Here is a 16,331-nt window from a genome sequence, read left to right as displayed (position 1 = left end):
CCCACTTTTCTGCATCATCTTTTTAGCCTGGAACAGAACCTGCATCCTCTTTTTAGCCTGGAACAGAACCTGCATCCTCTTTTTAGCTTGGAACAGAACCTGCATCAACTTTTTAGCCTGGACCAGAACCTGTATCATCTTTTTAGCCTGTATTAGAACCTGCATCATCTTTTAGGCTGGATCAGAACCTACATAGAGGAACCTCTTTTAACATAGAAATAGCATCCACTCTGACATTATTTGGAATCCGCTGCTAATGATGATAAAAAGCTGCTAAAAAGATGATGCAGGTTCTGGTCCAGGCTAAAAATTAGACTAGGGGGCAGCACTATGCCGGGGACACTAAAATCCCGAGCGTGAGCACTCTCATTCCCTCTCTGCTGATTCAACGTAAGTGGTCCCTAGATGGTCCCTAGGGATCTTAAGTCTGTGTCTTAGCGTTTAATTTGTGTTGTTAAATATTAATTTTTATGCGATTTTGTAATTTAACAAATAATTCTTCACGTTCAAAGTCAGGAAATTTTCTCTCTGTTGGAAGGTGTATCAATAATGTACTTACAATTATTTTACACCTATGAACACATTCTGACCTATAAGTTCACCAGCTATATGCTAAAACTTAATGACGAATCTGTAGTTGCAATGAATGTAAATAATGGATAGCGAAATACAAAATCTGTGAAAAAATAACATAAAACTATAGTGCAGCAAGTGTTATTAATTGCCTAAAAATGGGTCGTCGTTCAATCAACACCACGAAAAGTGGGAAATATATGAATCCCACGGATCAAGCACGTTAGTAAATAACATAACCTAACAGTTTATTTCTCTTTAAACAATCGCTAATTAATTATTATGCATTACAGGAAAAGAAGCACGTAAAAAGGAATTAAAAAAGAATAAAAAGCAAAGACAGCTGGTACGAGCTGCTGTTTTAAAGGGCAAAGATCCTGCTCAAATCATCGAAGAAATGGAAAAGATAGATCAAATGGGTTAGCATAAGCTATAGTGTTTTTTAAATGATTATTATAGACATCCATTTCCAAAAATTTCATGGTCAACTTTGTATAAAATTCTGTTATTAATTCTTATTTTGTATGTGTTATTTGTAGAGTATAATGTTATGCAGCCTCCTCCACTCAATGAGAAAGTTTTGAAAGATAAAAGGAAAAAGCTGAAGGAGACTCTAGATCGTGTATTGAAAATGTATGTAAGTACTATTGAAATAATATATATTAATTTCCTTCAAAAGTTATTGGTAAGATTGAATTCAAATTCAAAAGTTTTCTGAAAGGTATAATACATGTATAATTTTTTGTTAGGCAAAGGACGATCAAGAGAAGTGGGCAGAGTTGAAGGAGCAATTAATACAGTACGAACGTAGAAGAATAGATTTGGTTTCCTATTTTGAAGCTGTGCGGCATGCACAACAAGTACAAGTCGACGAAATTCCTTTACCTTCGGCTGGCAACGACATATCCCGAATGTACCCTGGTATACTTAAACGTTTATATGTTAATTTACTTTCCTATCTGTATTACAATAGTAATATCTGTTCTCACTGTTAAGGCTTTTGATGATGAAGAACTGTACAATACCAAGCTGTGAAAGCCTCAAATCTCTGAATAGTAATATTTTTTCAGGTTCTTTAACATCGCAAATACCTTTACCAGACATGCCACAGCCACCAGCTCATATGTACCCCCCTCATCCACATTATTTACCTCAACATCATCCTCTCATGAATATACCAATACCACCAAGTATTCTAAAAAAAACAAGTGCATACGCAACATCCCCATCTATACCAATGTTAGCTCCCAATAAAGAACCGCCAGGTGTTCCACCGTTTCCACCTCCAGAGTTATCTAGCGACGAAGAGGATGTACCTGACAAGGTAGATACTCAAAAAGTTTCTCTTATTATTATCGCATAATAAACGTGTAATTTTAATGTAGGGTAAAGAACCATTGCAAAAGTCGAGGACAATCCGATTTGCAGACGATAAAGAAGACAAGCCAGAATCGGACAATAAAGAGAAAGAAACAGATAAAGAGAAAGAAAAGGAAAGAGACATGTCGAAGGTGAAACCAACGACTCTACAGCAGAAGATGTTGGCTATGGCGGGTCAAGATATCGATCAATTTATGCGTGAAATGGAAGTCGTCCATAAAAAACGAGAAACCGAAAGAGCTCAAGACTTGAATGCTAGACTATCTTTGCTCGAAGCGGAAAACGAATCTAATTCAAAGTCTAATAACAAATCTAGCAATAATAAAACAGAGGAAGAAGATCTTGAACCTCCGGGAGCATCGGATCACTCTTCTAATCATAATCAACACACATCTTCACATTCCCATTCTCAACATACTCAACCTCATACTATGCCTCCTATGGGAATGCCACCTCATCCTTTAATGTATAGGCCACCGCCGCCGCCACTCCATTTAAGAATGCCTCCACCACCACCACCTCGTATTGGACTAAGGTTACCTCCTGGTAAGGAAATTATATTAGGTTGTTGCATATGAAATGTCCGGTTTTTAACAGTAACGTTAAACAAATGCAACTTTTCTTCTGTATAAATTTATTTATCGAAATGATTTCAAGTTTTGTGATTGTATCACGGTAGAAATTGAATTCTTTGGTCATTCACATTCTTCATTTTCAAGATTGTCATCTCCAGTTTATAGCTTTTTTTACCATCAACAAATAGCACGTCGATTAATGACCATATTTTGACATAATGTGAAGTCAGTATGTTCTTTTACTATCATCAGTATCTTGTTTTTCCAAACATATAAAAAGTATTAATGAGAATCGTATTGATTGATGTTGAAATAAAATTTATTTAGAAGTAAAATTAGACATCTAAATTAAAATAGAAGATCATCGTTATACCTACGTATAATAAACCTGTGGACTGTAGTAATATTTTTTGGTCGAAACGCTTTGTAATATTTGCATTCTAAAATTGTACATTTCACATGAAACAACCTAATACGTGTTACAATATACTTGGATTTCATTGTGACACGAACAAAAAAAAATGTATTTTAATCAATTTGATATTTAGGTCCCCCACCAGGAATGCCGAGGATGCTGAGACCTGGTCCACCGAGTATGCCTAGAATGCCTCCTCCACAGATGCAAATGCCAAACCTATCGAATATGACGAATATAGGAAATCCTCAAATGCAGACACAATCAGGGACTGGATCGCAACCCAAAACACCGAATGTTCTTTCTGCTGCGCCACAATTGATTAATAGGAAAGACAAAGACGGGAAAAGCACCACAACTATCGAAGCGAAGCCACAAATCCGAAATTTGGCTGCCGATGTTACACGATTTTTACCTACTTCTCTTCGAGTGAAAAGAGACGATAAGAAAAAGCCAAGTACTTTGTCGAGACTCGCAGAAAGAATACCGGAAGCGCAACCATTGCGAACGACGCAACCCAAGACTAAAGACGACGCATACATGCAGTTTATGCAAGAAATGGAAGGATTGCTTTAAATTTATATTGCAGTGTATTACAAGTTTATTAAGATAGAAAATGATTAAATCTTGTAAAATATGTTATTACTATTACTGCAATGATAAAGTAATTAATATAAATTCCTTGATTCAGATTCCTATAATTTTATGAACGTCTATGTTTCTATTTACATACAGAGTGATAAAAAAAAGTCCGACCTCATAGTCCTTATAGTACCCACTGAGAGGAGTACAAAGTGTCTAATTAATGTGGAACCTATAAGCAATCTTTTTCCTATAAAATCAACTTTTAGTAGTTATTAGCGTTTCATATCATGATCATACTATTTCGCTTCTGTCATAGAGAAGTTGGAAGTATTAGTTCAAGTTTGTAAAAACAAGTCAGGTTGTAAACAAAATAAAAGTTGATTTTACAGGGAAAGTACTCTTCACGGTGAGCACTATAAGGCCTACAAGTATTGGACCTTTTTTTTTATCTCCTTGCATACACCTTTTGAAAATTCATGCAATTACTACAAATATTAACATTGTACTCATCAGTTAGCAATTTTCACAATCGAAAATCAAAAATTATTATTGTGTAAAACTTATTGTGATACAGAGATTATTATTTAAAATACTCTTTTTTAATAATATGTTCTTAAGATATCAAAAACTGTTAGTCTAGTGAAATTTATAACAAATTATTTTTATCCTTAATTTGTACAAATTCATTGAACAATTGTCAAGATTTTGTTCGCAGGAATATTTCGTGTGAATTATCATTCGTTGCACAATTTTTAAGAGGGAAGAACTGTCCTTTAGGAACAAAATAAAATTTTTATTCTTAATTTGTACGAATTTATTGAACAGCGTCAAGATTTCGTTTACAGGAGTATTTGTGAATAGATGTGAATTATCACAGTTGAGTAATTTTTAAGAAAGAGGAACTCTCCTTTAGGGTCAAAATAAATCCTTGCATCTATGTGCAAGGATGTCCTTTCAAATAGAGGAAATAGGGAACAATTTCTGCACATATTTAATAAAGATAAAATTTGGACAGCAATATATAACCTTGAATGACCTTCAAACACAAACACATTTAGATTGATGTATTTGTTATGGAACAAGCTACAAGTCAGACTAAATAAAAATATACAGTTTCATTTAAAAAAAACAACGGTTACCCCAAGATTTTGATAATGACTCCACCTAAAAAAACTGATAGCCATCACAAGATGTCCCTCGTGAAACAGAGAAAATTTTATTTGAAACCCTTTTTCGAATAATGTATATAGTTTAGGAAATAATTGCGTTATTTTTTCTATAATAGTCCTCATCTTTCCCCCTCTATTCCACATAACTCACAATGATCGAAGCATGCGCAGAATGAGTAAAATGGCGGAATTTCCACTTCCGACAACAGTAAACAACGTCATTTCCTTCTTCTCTGTAACGCGACTGTAATTCATTCCCCTTTACGTGACCAGTGGGAATCACACTGTATAGAACTCTAAATTGTGCCTGTATTTCTCCTAAAATAATTGAATTCTATGTCTTAGAATTGAGCATATTAAGAATAAGTATTCTGTACTTAGTATTTTGCTCTCGATCGTATCCAAAGTGATTTGAACTAAAAATTAAAAGTCAATATGTATACGAGAAGCAGACAAAGCCAAGGCTACTCTAACGGTAAGTCTTTAGAAATCTCTGAATAGAGAATTACGTATTATACAGCAATTTTGATGTACTGAAGATTTGCTATAAATACGTGAATTCTTTCAATAGAAAAAAAAAATCAATATTCTATATACCGGCGTATCGCGAATGGCGTCTCTGATCGGACATTACTTCAATAATCATTATTATACATTTATTTTACGCCTTAATTTTGCACAAAATTCTCAAGACCCAAAACGATGTTATATAAGTATTAGAAACATCATGCTTGGGATAATGTTTATATATATTTCCATATAAAAAAAAATACATGTTACGTGTGGATACGTATATATGTATATGTATATGTATACATACGCACAGTTCTCATATATATCGTATTCAATCATACATATAAATATTGATGTCGATTAAAATAATGCATATAATAATTTCCTAAAATTATGTTTACAGCGAGAAACCAAAATAATCCAACATTGAACTACCAAGGTCCAAACGCAGTAAGTTTCGTTATTTTTATTATAATATAAGTACAGTAGTATCTTACATAAATTTAGGAAATACTTGTACAAATAATTGTGGCTTTATACAAATGGTTATCTTAGGTTAACATATAATTTTAGATAAAAAAATTTAATCCAAACATGTATAATAGTTTTCATGTTCCATATTAAAAATCTGTTTTTTATTTGAATTTGTGCCTTGAGAAATTTCAAGAAATAGTAAATATTTGTATAAAAGTAAATGTTGTGTTTATATTATTAAATAGTAAAGACTAGTTTTGTTTTATACAAGAAGATTCATTGAAAACTAAATTCAAATTTCATTTGTCCTATTGCGATACTTTAAAACAGGAGTTTTACTTTTTTAATTAATTCTTCTATTTGACCATTAAATGTTCTACATTTTCTTAATATAATAAAAAGTATGTAACAATAATTTTAAGACAATTTCTAATGTAATGAGTATATTCTTCTATAGCATAAAATGTACATGTATTTAATAGATATGTATACGAACAAAGAATTTCAGTATACAAGTGCAAATAGTGGAAGCATTTTTTGATAATATTCTGGTACGTATACCAAACTATATCAAAGTTTCTTTCCACGCTAAAATATCATTTGGTATGTATACCAGAAATCTATTACAAAGTGTTTCATACATATAAGCATATGTATATTCATTAAGATGATAATATTAATGATATGTTTCTTTTGGTATACAAGTTAAGTACAAATATATGTAGTATTTCTGAAAATAGCTAGAATTAAGTTATTGAAGCAATAACAAAATGATTCTGAATCGATTTTAAAGGTATTGTCTATTCACATTTTTGATATTACCTTTTTTTGTCTAAAAAACGAGAAACAAGTATAATAAAGAGAAAATATAAGACATATAGGGAGTATCCATAAAAAATAGAGAAGTTATTTATTCTAAACCAAGACGAGTATCATCTTTTGAAATAAGAATATTTTTTTATTGTCTACTTTATTTTAATAATAACAAATATTTTCGATGATTCGTTTATATCCAAATATGAAAATTATGAAAGTTTATTATACTTCCATTTATAATTTCTATTAATATAAAAAAAAAGAGGTCATTATTTTTTATATTCCTCGCGATCGATCTGTGTAGTTGTTTCCAATATTTCAGCCATTTGCATGTACTAATTAGTGGTCCCTACTTTCCCCTCCCCTGCAATGCAGGAACTAGTAGCTATACAACAATACCGAGGAGGTCTATTCAGCCAGGGGCTAGTTCGTCAGTTACCCACATAGCATAGCCTGCTGCAGGCCATATTTTTGATAATGTACTGAACTGATGTTTAAACAATGTAACTTACAAGTTAGCTTACACAGCATATAAGTACATAAGTTTCCAAGGTATATATTCAGATGGATAAAGTCGGTTGTTACTTACAGTATTCATTATTTGTTTCAATTCAGCTACATGTTTTTAGTCGTTATGGAGATATATGAATTGTTCTGATAAAATGCATTATATAGTTAACATTATTTTACGTTTACATGTATGTATACATTTTTTGATTATTTAACACTTTATCTACTGACAGTTAAGTAGCAGTTACTAAAAATCAAAGACGAAGTATGGAGGACTGTTTAGTAGCAGTAATAATTTGATACGTACGGCAAAAAATTGTTTTGGGTAAATTATTCTAATGATTTTTCTTTAGACTACTGTTTCAAAGAAAATGATTAAGCTTCTTTCAGACATAGCACAATCATTGAAGAGCCTATTAATCCTATGATTGCAAAGCACTCCAAACTTAAATGCTCTATGCGTAAGGCACGTGACTTGCAGTTGCGACCATTGAGGGTGAAATATTTTTCCACGGTGAAAGAAATAACTCTCTAAGAAACAAAGATTAAGTGGCCGTTATAGACATAATTCTGTTTGAATAAACAAGAATTTGTTGCTGTGCAATCTAGAGGTACACATCTATCTTAAAACTTGATGATTTTGCTTTTATCAGATGTGTAAGATAGAAACAATGGTCGAATGCATATAATGCATCTATAACAGTCAAAGGGTTAATAGGCTTTAGGTAGTTAAAGTGTTAAAAGAAAAACACATTTCATAAACACGGCTCAGTTATAAATAAAAAAATATTGGCCACAAAAGTATTGGTATGAGTTATGGGGGTAGCATTAGACTGCTTCCGAGTACACACACGATGCTAGACCTTGGTGGGATAGCACAACCGTAGAGGTTCCTTGTGTAGCGGCGACCCACCCTCTTTTTTACAGTTTAACCAAGGAGGCTTCCAAGGTTCACAACCCTCTCCTAATCAACAAAGCAATTATAAACAAGGAAATGCACAAAACGTACAAGCATTTAAACAACAACCGCAACAGCAGCAAATTGCATCGAGGAATTTACAACAAGGAAAACCGCCGCAACAACAGCAACAACCACAACCACAACAGCAGCAACAGATTAAACCGCCGCAGCAACCAAATCCATCTCAATTACAATCCCAACCTCAACCTGTTCCACAACCTCAACCTCAACAACAATCACAGCCTCAACCTCAAGTGCAACTACAAACTTCAGCCCAACCTCAGCGATTAAAGCCAATTCTAAAACAGACATCTCATACACAGCAACAAGCTACACCAGTTGTGCAAAGTAATCCTGCTCCAACTTCTCAACTACCAATTCCTGCTCTAACACCTTTATCAAACAATTCCAATCCTACACCACCAGTGACGAACAATACTTCTGATGGGACGAATGAGAATGAAGTCCCTGAGAATTCTGATGTTGAAATGCAAGAACAACAACCAAGATGGAGACGCAAAGTACCTGGATGTAAGTATTGTTGAATGTTGGAGAAGTATATTATCAATCAAAGTAATGAGAAAATATGAATTGATAAAAAAATTCATTACAATGATGACAATTCACTGCGCAAATTTGAAAATTTCAATTGTTAGGTGCTCCAATATTTTATTGTTGAGCTATAGCATTTTTAATAATACTTGTGAACACTTGATTTCCTGATATTTCTGGGAAAGAAAGTCAATATATAATTTTGATTTTTATACGCTAAACTAATTTTATGCATTCAGTTAGGGTAAACAAAAGACTCAAGCGACTTCGTTTGAATCAACGTTTAAGGAAAACATTGCAACCAAAGAATGCAATCATGGTACTGAATGAAATGAAAGCTGGAGTACAGTTTACATTCCCTGAAACCCAAGGAATGCCAAACTCTCTTTATCTCGTTCACGCAGAGGTATTTCAAATAATGTATTCTGATTAGAGGTGTGTGAGAACCCGAAAATATCGGACTGGGTCAAGAATTTTATTCGGGATCGAGACTGGTCGTCGATCAACGGCTTCTCGCACACCTCTAATTCTCATGGATCTACAAAAGTACTATGAACATTTTGAAATTTAATTCATCATTATTAATAATAGCTTGATGGAAAGACCTATGTTGGACAAGGCTTGTCAAAGCCGCTTGCACGACAAAATGCTGCTGAAAATGCACTAAAAGCTTTGTTGCTTGAAAAAATGACAGCTGCCTCTTTGAAGGCACGTATTGATGCAGAGTCAGATGGTTTGATGAATCAATCGGCAGACTCGTCCATTGTATCGAAGGATGATAATAATGAAGAAGGTCCAACACCTATGGATACTAGTGTAGACGACACCGACGAAATTCCATGGAGTTCTTTGGCTAGTTTTGCATTGTACAAACTGTTCCTTGAGTGGCATAATCAAGGTACATCAGTCCCAGTTTCAAGACCTGGATTACCATCGCCTGTAAAGGGAGTTAAAAAGGAGATTGCCCATGTTCCAAAAGCTCCAGTTCAAAAAGAACTCCCACCATATGCCACAAATATACACCCTGTAATGTTATTAAACCAAATGAGACCAGGTTTAACTTATGTGGAACTCAATCGTGTTGGTAATCCACCTAACACAATGTTTACACTTGCTGTAGAAATTGATGGTGTTGAATATACAGGAACAGGTAACATATTGTATATTTTCTGTAAACATATATTTATAATTAGACTGATGTTTTTTGTGCATTTATAGCATGTGCAAATTTCTAAAATATTCATAGGATTTTTAGTTTATTTTTACTACTGGGAATTTTTAAAATTAAGTATAAAATAGGAATTTGCATAAAGATCTGAAGTCTATTTATAACAGTATTTAAAATATATTTACTAAAAAACTACATGTTCTATTACAGCAAAAAACAAAAAAGATGCCAAGAAAATAGCCGCAAAATCAGCCCTCTTGGCTTTGTATGGTTTGAACTACCCGGATGAAAATAAGTCAGTTCTTCAAGATCATCCAATGGCTTAGAGCAACAACCTTTAAATATGACAATGACTTAATTCTTTATTTTATTATGACTTCAATTTATATATTGTGTGAACAACTGCATATTGCAGACGAGATTCTAAAACTTGAATAACCTGCAATAATAATATAAGATTTTTTCAATTTATATTTATAAATACGTATATAAAATTCGTGTACACATACATATATGAAAATATGTATGGTATTAAATTGTCTATGATCTTAAGAAATATTTAAAAAGTATTCTTTCTTATAAATTGAATCAATGTTTAAATAGATACTACTGTAGTTAATTTAAAAATCTTTTCTATGATAAGTGACTGTTTCTAATTAAATACAACATGTTTTATATAGGGTGGTACATAATTCAGTCATAGTATTTGAACTGGTTTTGATAATGCACTAAAAATGTTTCAAATCAAAATTCACTAAATAAGATCTGTATGGAAAAGAAAATATATTGAAGTACCTTCTATTTTTAAGAAAAAGATAAGCTTATAACCTCACAAAATAATTTCAATTTTTTATTCGACGAACAACTTTTGCTGGAAATATTTTTTTCGTACTAATAAAGTCAGTTCAAATATCATAGACCACCCTGTACATCTTTTAATTTGTATCTATTACAAAATGACATTTTATCGAGCATTATACTTCCAATGTATTAGGAAATTGCAATTTCCTATGTATCATGATTGTTGATTTAATGTATGTGAATTATTGTATGTAACAATATATATTTATACCACTGAGGTAAATGCAATTGTAAGTAGATGCAACGATTGATACAAATATTATCATTGTGTTGAAATCAGTAAAATATACATCTTCAAAAAGATTCACCATGTTTAGCTAGTTTAATTCTGTAGATAGTATATTACTGGTCCCATTTGCAATCTAAACATTTCCGTTTCAATGTTATATTGATGTTGAAATCTTATTGTAGCTCAATAAATCAGTCTATATAAACAAATATTATAGTGCGTTTTTATTGAATCGAAAATATTAATGTTTATCAATTTTGGCCGTCATTATTATACACGTATCTATATCACTGGTTTACCACGTAGAAGATTGAGATTGGTTACTATGACGATAATTTTCAAAACATTCAAGTTTGTGGTGAGACATTTATGTTGAAGTGTAATACACTACAAATATGCAACCATTGAAAATAGTAGTTATAGGACCTGTTAGGGTAATGTTTTAATTGAACAATATCACTTTAAACATTTTTTTATTGATAAAAGCGTAAAATTAAATTCTAATAAGTTCCAACAATTTATAAAGATATATGTTTTAGAGTGGTAAGACAATGATAGCCAATTTTCTTGCCGATGCCACTGAAATACCTTATGATTATCATCCTACACAAGGTGTTCGAATATTAGAATTCGAAGTACAAAATATAAATGTGAATAGCAAAAATATTACAAAAGATATTGAATTGTGGGATTGTAGTGGAGATCACAAGTATTCCACAATATTTTTCTTTAATATATTGTTTTGTTTACAATGTTTCATACCCAATGCAGAATATACAATACAAAAACATTTTAGGTTTGAAAATTGTTGGCCGTCTATAAAAAAACATTTACACGGTGTTATATTGGTGTACAGTGAAAAGTCGGATGAATGCTTGAAACAGATTCAAGAATTTTACGATTATTTTGTTAATCAAACAAAATTAGGTCCAGACAAATGTGTTATACTTTGTTATGATCCTGAGAAAAAAAATCCAGAAATATCGAAAATGATTTGTAAGTATAAATACTAACTTTTTAATAATAGTAATAACTTTCGGTCATCTGTAATTTATAAAAATGACATATTCTTATTTTATTGTAAATACAGCTTCGACATTTGTGAAAGTATCTCATGTGAAATGTAATGTAGATAGTGGTGGAAATAAGCTCAAAGCTGATTTTTCTTCGTTTATAAGTACAATAGTTACTAAAATGTACAATTACGAGGACGAAGAAATGAGAAATATGTTAAATGAAAATATACTATTTGCAAAATAATATTTTTATTTTAACTTTATTATTACTTTATACATATCCAAAATATTACCTATGGTAGTTATAAATTTCTTATTAATAACAAATGTATATATACATTATACACAGTATATGAAATCATATGTTTATTAAATGTTGTAATATACTTAAATATATATATTTCCGCTTACTATATTTTCTGCTGGAAGAGCTCCGTGAAAATATTTGTACTGTGAATATATATAATAGTATTACATGGAAACTTTATTTCATATTTGTTCGACAAATATACTAAAAACAACTACTCTTGTAATATTTACCCCACGTTGATAAAAATATCGTATAAATTTATTCAAATGCAGTGTACGTCTAATTTACAATTCAGTCAGACAACATGTTTCCTGTTGTATTAAGTTTTTTCTTGGACTTTTAGGAAATTCATCAGTTCATTCCATGCTTTTTGCACTTGGTCTTGGGTTATGTTGTGATTCCATAAACTAGATATAACAACATTAGCTTCTTTAACTTGTTCCACATTACTAGGTTGAACTTGAATACGTAATTTTGCATCAGCTTCGGTTAATCCATTTCTGTCCATCACTCGTCTTACAGCCTGTTAATTAATAAATTTTAATATAAAAAATTCAATATGAAATATTCAATCAAGAAGCACTGACCTCTTCTGGAGGGATAATACACGTCCAAATTTCATGGCAATGATTTTGCCACTTGGCTTGAATTAATACTGCTGCTTCCATGACAATTACATCAAACCCTTTTGCATAAAAATCACTTATCTTTTTCTTTGCTTCATCTAAAATTATGGGCCAAATTATTTTATTCAATTTGTCTAACTGTGCCTGGAAATAAATTTATGTTCTCAAACATAAATTTGAACATAGTAATAAGATAGCAAAGAATTAATAATTTATGTAAACCTACTTTATCATTAAACACTATGTTTCCAAGTACTTTTCTATTAATAAATCCATCTGATCCTAGAATTGTCGGACCAAAAGTTTTAACTACAGCATCGAAACATTGATTTCCAGGCAAATATAAGTCATGCGCTATTTTGTCACAATTTACAAGACCTGCCCCTAATTCTTCCAATTTCTCAGCTATCGATGACTTCCCACTTGCTATTCCACCAATTAAACCAATAATGTAAGGTTTCAAAGGTTTGTCTCCTATTCTCTAAAAGAACAATGAAATTACAATTTCTTTCAATAGTAATACGTTTTATAGATTCCTTACAGTAAAAATGAAATAAATATGCAGTTATACATGATTGCTTTAGAAATTTGCACATGTCACAAATGCATAAAGATTCGCAATCTAAGGATTAATACATACAGGAGGTTGAAGTCTTGTTCCTAATAATCGTATTCTGTTATTGCTAGAACTGATTTTAGATTCTTCATGTTCTTTATGGTCGTTGTCCTTTAACAACTGCACAACGTGAATATCTAATTTACTCAGATTTTTTTGCATACGTAATTCATTGATCTTATTCCCGCCACGCTTCGTTTCTTCGCTAACAACTATTAATTCAAATGTTGGATCATGCTTTGTTGGACCGTACATATCGTTTATTTCAACTACATCGTATTCTAATGTTGAATCTATGTCTTCTAAAAAGGCTTTAAGATTATTTATCCTTTTTGAGCATGGTTCTATTAACTCCCATAATAATTTTCCTATAGAAATTGTTACATTGTTATGGATGAATTACCAAAGATTATCATTTTAATAACATTGTTTAGAATTCTTACCATGCAACATACTCGCACTGGTTACTCCAACTGTAAGTTTTTCTGTGCAATGCAATACAGCTTCACTTAAAAATATCTTATGACCATTATGTATTCGATCAAATGTACCGCCAAGTACCACATTCTTATATGTTTTTCCTTCCTCTACGCACACCTTTGCATCTGTGTTCTCAGGTTTCTGATCATCGTTCCAGCTGATAAAGTTGCAACTCATAGAAGCGTTAGCTAAACAGTCCTGTATAAATGTATCAGCTTCAGTTTTACTATAGTTGTGATCAAAAATTACTATTTCCACAGGCTTCTTGGTATTTATTATCGATAAATTAGAGTTCTTCATACTTGTTAGTAAAACTCGAATGTCTAATAGCGAGGATATTGTAGATGTGTCAATGTAAATATTTGAAATAGTTCGAGCACAATGTGTTAATTGCTGTGAAGAATTCGTAACTGTATATTTTCCCGATTTAAAAATGTTTTTTTCCGGAAAATATTGTATGTACAAAGTTTTTAATACGTGCTTTTTAATAATTGGCAATAATTTTTTCACTTTTGATGGATTCGTTAAAACTAGTAAACCGGTGTTTGCCATTGTATAGCAGATGTTAGAACCTCTGATTATTACAATTGACAATTTCCGTAAAAATCCGTATAATTCAGCAGGAAGAGGTTATGTAACGTTGTTGCAAGGTTAAGTTTTATCATCTGTATATTACATATGTATATAGACACATATGTATGTATGTTCTCTATGCTGATAAGGATTATGGTAGAGTTCGAGTGAAAGAATTATTATATTATAAACATTTTAAAAGCCATATAAAAAGAAGCATTTCCCATTATATATACGTACAAAAAAGAATAATTCGATTTATAACAAAATATTTATATTCTCTAAAAGTACTTTTTATTTTTGCAAAAAATAGTTATTATTTGTTAACTCTAATCGCATGTTATTAATGTAAAATACGCATTGATGGAATATTAATACATATTGATATATATATACACACATTACTTTATTTTTTATATCGTATGTTATTTTATCTATTATGTTTAACTACTCTTATTGCAGTGGTGTAGAGTAACTTCTAGAAATTTTATACAATGGTGCTTTCTGATGTAAAATTAGCCATTCTATCAATTTTGTATTGTTGTTAGTGACTGCCATTTTTAGCAAAATAGTGTACCATTGATTTTCATTACCAAATCTACATCCTAGAAAGAGCACATTTTCCTGCTTAGAATAGAAACTTTTTTACCAGTGTATGTATAGAACTGTATATTTAAAATAACAAACCTGTTTCATGTAAAATTTCAAGACATGAAAAATCACTTTGTAATGGATTATTAAGAAAATAATACACAGCCATGCACAAGGCATTTTCTCCTGCTATTGTAGCTATAGAAGGATCTGCACCTATATTCGTTTCACAAATTTACTTAAAACTATTTCATTTAATATTATTTGTTTTTTATTCTATGCATACCTTTTCCTAACATAAACGTTATTAAGCATGTGTGGCCATGATAACAAACTCGATGGAAGGGTGTTATACCATTAATTGGACTCTTTACATTCAACAATTGCGGACAGTAAACAACTATATCAATACATTTCAATGCGTATACCTTGTCGTAACATTTCTATAAAAAAATAAAAATAATCGAATAAGTTTAATAAGTGCATCGAAACATAATTTTCATAACAGTTTATACTGATATTTTTTATTAAAAAATGCTAATATTTACGTTAGCAGAGTATTCCAATTTACGAAACATGTCTTTGTGGCTGATTATGCTTCGTTGCCTAACAATCGAACGATTATGATTTTGAATTTCCTGGAAGTCTTTTGAATCGTGTGTTGTTTTGCGCGTGATTCTTCTATAACGGTGTGCTACAACTCAATCAAAAAAATATAAATTGAGCAATTGCTATTGCGTACACTTAATTAAAAATCGGACAAAGTTTCATGTGCTGACATTTTTTAATATTTAAAAGTGAATCTACCATGAGCACGATAAAATGCGTACGAAGTAACGGCAATAACTCCCCCAGCGAGTGTAATGACTTTTAAAATGCTTGGCATGGTGTCAATTAATTGTACGAAATACTGCCGTAGTACGTCATAAAACGATTCATCATATTTTAATACAAGACTCATAATTCCACTTATTTAATATTTTTCTTGTAGAATATAAATTAACTTTTTCCGATACGCGCGCCGAATCTTTGTAAATAACATAAGTAGTTTTCTTGCGGACGCATGCGCACTACTGGAGGTGCGCGCGGCAGATGATGGCTAGCAAAGTATATTCGTCCTAACTGTAAGGAGCGAATGGTAGAGGATCGCTATTGGCCGAAGAATCGTCATGGAGTTAGAACGAATACATTTTGGTAGCCATCATTCGGCGCGTGTATGGTACGAATTAGTGATGGGCACCATCCACTAAAAACTATCGACTAAATCGATGGTAGCCAACTACTATTTTCAGTCGACTGATTTTTTAAACTATCGACTGAATTTAGTAGTGGTTGGGT

The 16,331-nt window shown here is 31.7% G+C and overlaps 5 protein-coding genes across 8 annotated transcripts; 3 read left to right on the top strand and 2 right to left on the bottom strand.

Moving 5' to 3' along the window:
• The first annotated feature begins 576 nt into the window (after window positions 1-576).
• Window positions 577-3,591, top strand: LOC143362127 (uncharacterized). The gene is made up of 7 exons (XM_076802013.1): window positions 577-795; window positions 867-992; window positions 1,113-1,210; window positions 1,323-1,494; window positions 1,644-1,897; window positions 1,959-2,499; window positions 3,077-3,591. The coding sequence occupies exons 1-7, from the start codon at window positions 732-734 to the stop codon at window positions 3,517-3,519; spliced, it is 1,698 nt and encodes a 565-aa protein (XP_076658128.1). The 5' UTR covers window positions 577-731; the 3' UTR covers window positions 3,520-3,591.
• A 1,318-nt stretch (window positions 3,592-4,909) lies between these two features.
• On the top strand, window positions 4,910-10,990 carry LOC143362129 (uncharacterized). The gene is made up of 6 exons (XM_076802015.1): window positions 4,910-5,172; window positions 5,614-5,660; window positions 7,938-8,502; window positions 8,763-8,929; window positions 9,115-9,673; window positions 9,902-10,990. The coding sequence occupies exons 1-6, from the start codon at window positions 5,133-5,135 to the stop codon at window positions 10,015-10,017; spliced, it is 1,494 nt and encodes a 497-aa protein (XP_076658130.1). The 5' UTR covers window positions 4,910-5,132; the 3' UTR covers window positions 10,018-10,990.
• A 102-nt stretch (window positions 10,991-11,092) lies between these two features.
• LOC143362131 (intraflagellar transport protein 22 homolog) lies at window positions 11,093-14,106 on the top strand. Of its 3 annotated transcripts, XM_076802018.1 has the most exons (4): window positions 11,093-11,215; window positions 11,321-11,490; window positions 11,578-11,777; window positions 11,872-12,043. In XM_076802018.1, exons 1-4 carry the CDS (start codon window positions 11,177-11,179, stop codon window positions 12,039-12,041), a joined length of 579 nt encoding a protein of 192 aa, XP_076658133.1. In that variant the 5' UTR covers window positions 11,093-11,176; the 3' UTR covers window positions 12,042-12,043. The 3 variants fall into 3 exon arrangements, with proteins under 3 accessions (XP_076658133.1, XP_076658134.1, XP_076658132.1); XM_076802019.1 differs by lacking the exon at window positions 11,872-12,043 and adding an exon at window positions 13,967-14,106 and having other exon boundaries at window positions 11,321-11,777; XM_076802017.1 differs by having other exon boundaries at window positions 11,321-11,777.
• On the bottom strand, window positions 12,198-14,751 carry Ppat-dpck (Bifunctional Phosphopantetheine adenylyltransferase - Dephospho-CoA kinase). Its single transcript, XM_076802014.1, has 5 exons — window positions 13,793-14,751; window positions 13,374-13,717; window positions 12,960-13,214; window positions 12,695-12,877; window positions 12,198-12,630 (listed from the first exon to the last, which is right to left on the bottom strand). The coding sequence occupies exons 1-5, from the start codon at window positions 14,379-14,381 to the stop codon at window positions 12,427-12,429; spliced, it is 1,575 nt and encodes a 524-aa protein (XP_076658129.1). The 5' UTR covers window positions 14,382-14,751; the 3' UTR covers window positions 12,198-12,426.
• LOC143362132 (uncharacterized) lies at window positions 13,975-16,060 on the bottom strand. 2 transcript variants are annotated; one of them, XM_076802020.1, is made up of 6 exons: window positions 15,801-16,060; window positions 15,542-15,687; window positions 15,280-15,436; window positions 15,090-15,209; window positions 14,996-15,007; window positions 13,975-14,027 (listed from the first exon to the last, which is right to left on the bottom strand). In XM_076802020.1, the coding sequence occupies exons 1-6, from the start codon at window positions 15,952-15,954 to the stop codon at window positions 14,014-14,016; spliced, it is 603 nt and encodes a 200-aa protein (XP_076658135.1). In that variant the 5' UTR covers window positions 15,955-16,060; the 3' UTR covers window positions 13,975-14,013. The 2 variants fall into 2 exon arrangements, with proteins under 2 accessions (XP_076658135.1, XP_076658136.1); XM_076802021.1 differs by lacking the exon at window positions 13,975-14,027 and having other exon boundaries at window positions 15,001-15,209; window positions 15,542-15,693; window positions 15,801-16,059.
• Between the last annotated feature and the right edge of the window lie 271 nt (window positions 16,061-16,331).

The sequence above is a fragment of the Halictus rubicundus genome, chromosome 16, assembly GCF_050948215.1.
Source record: "Halictus rubicundus isolate RS-2024b chromosome 16, iyHalRubi1_principal, whole genome shotgun sequence".
NCBI classification, from domain to species: Eukaryota; Metazoa; Arthropoda; class Insecta; order Hymenoptera; family Halictidae; genus Halictus; species Halictus rubicundus.
The sequence above is the reverse complement of the archived record's forward strand: the minus strand, read 5'-3'. Positions and strand labels throughout refer to the sequence as shown.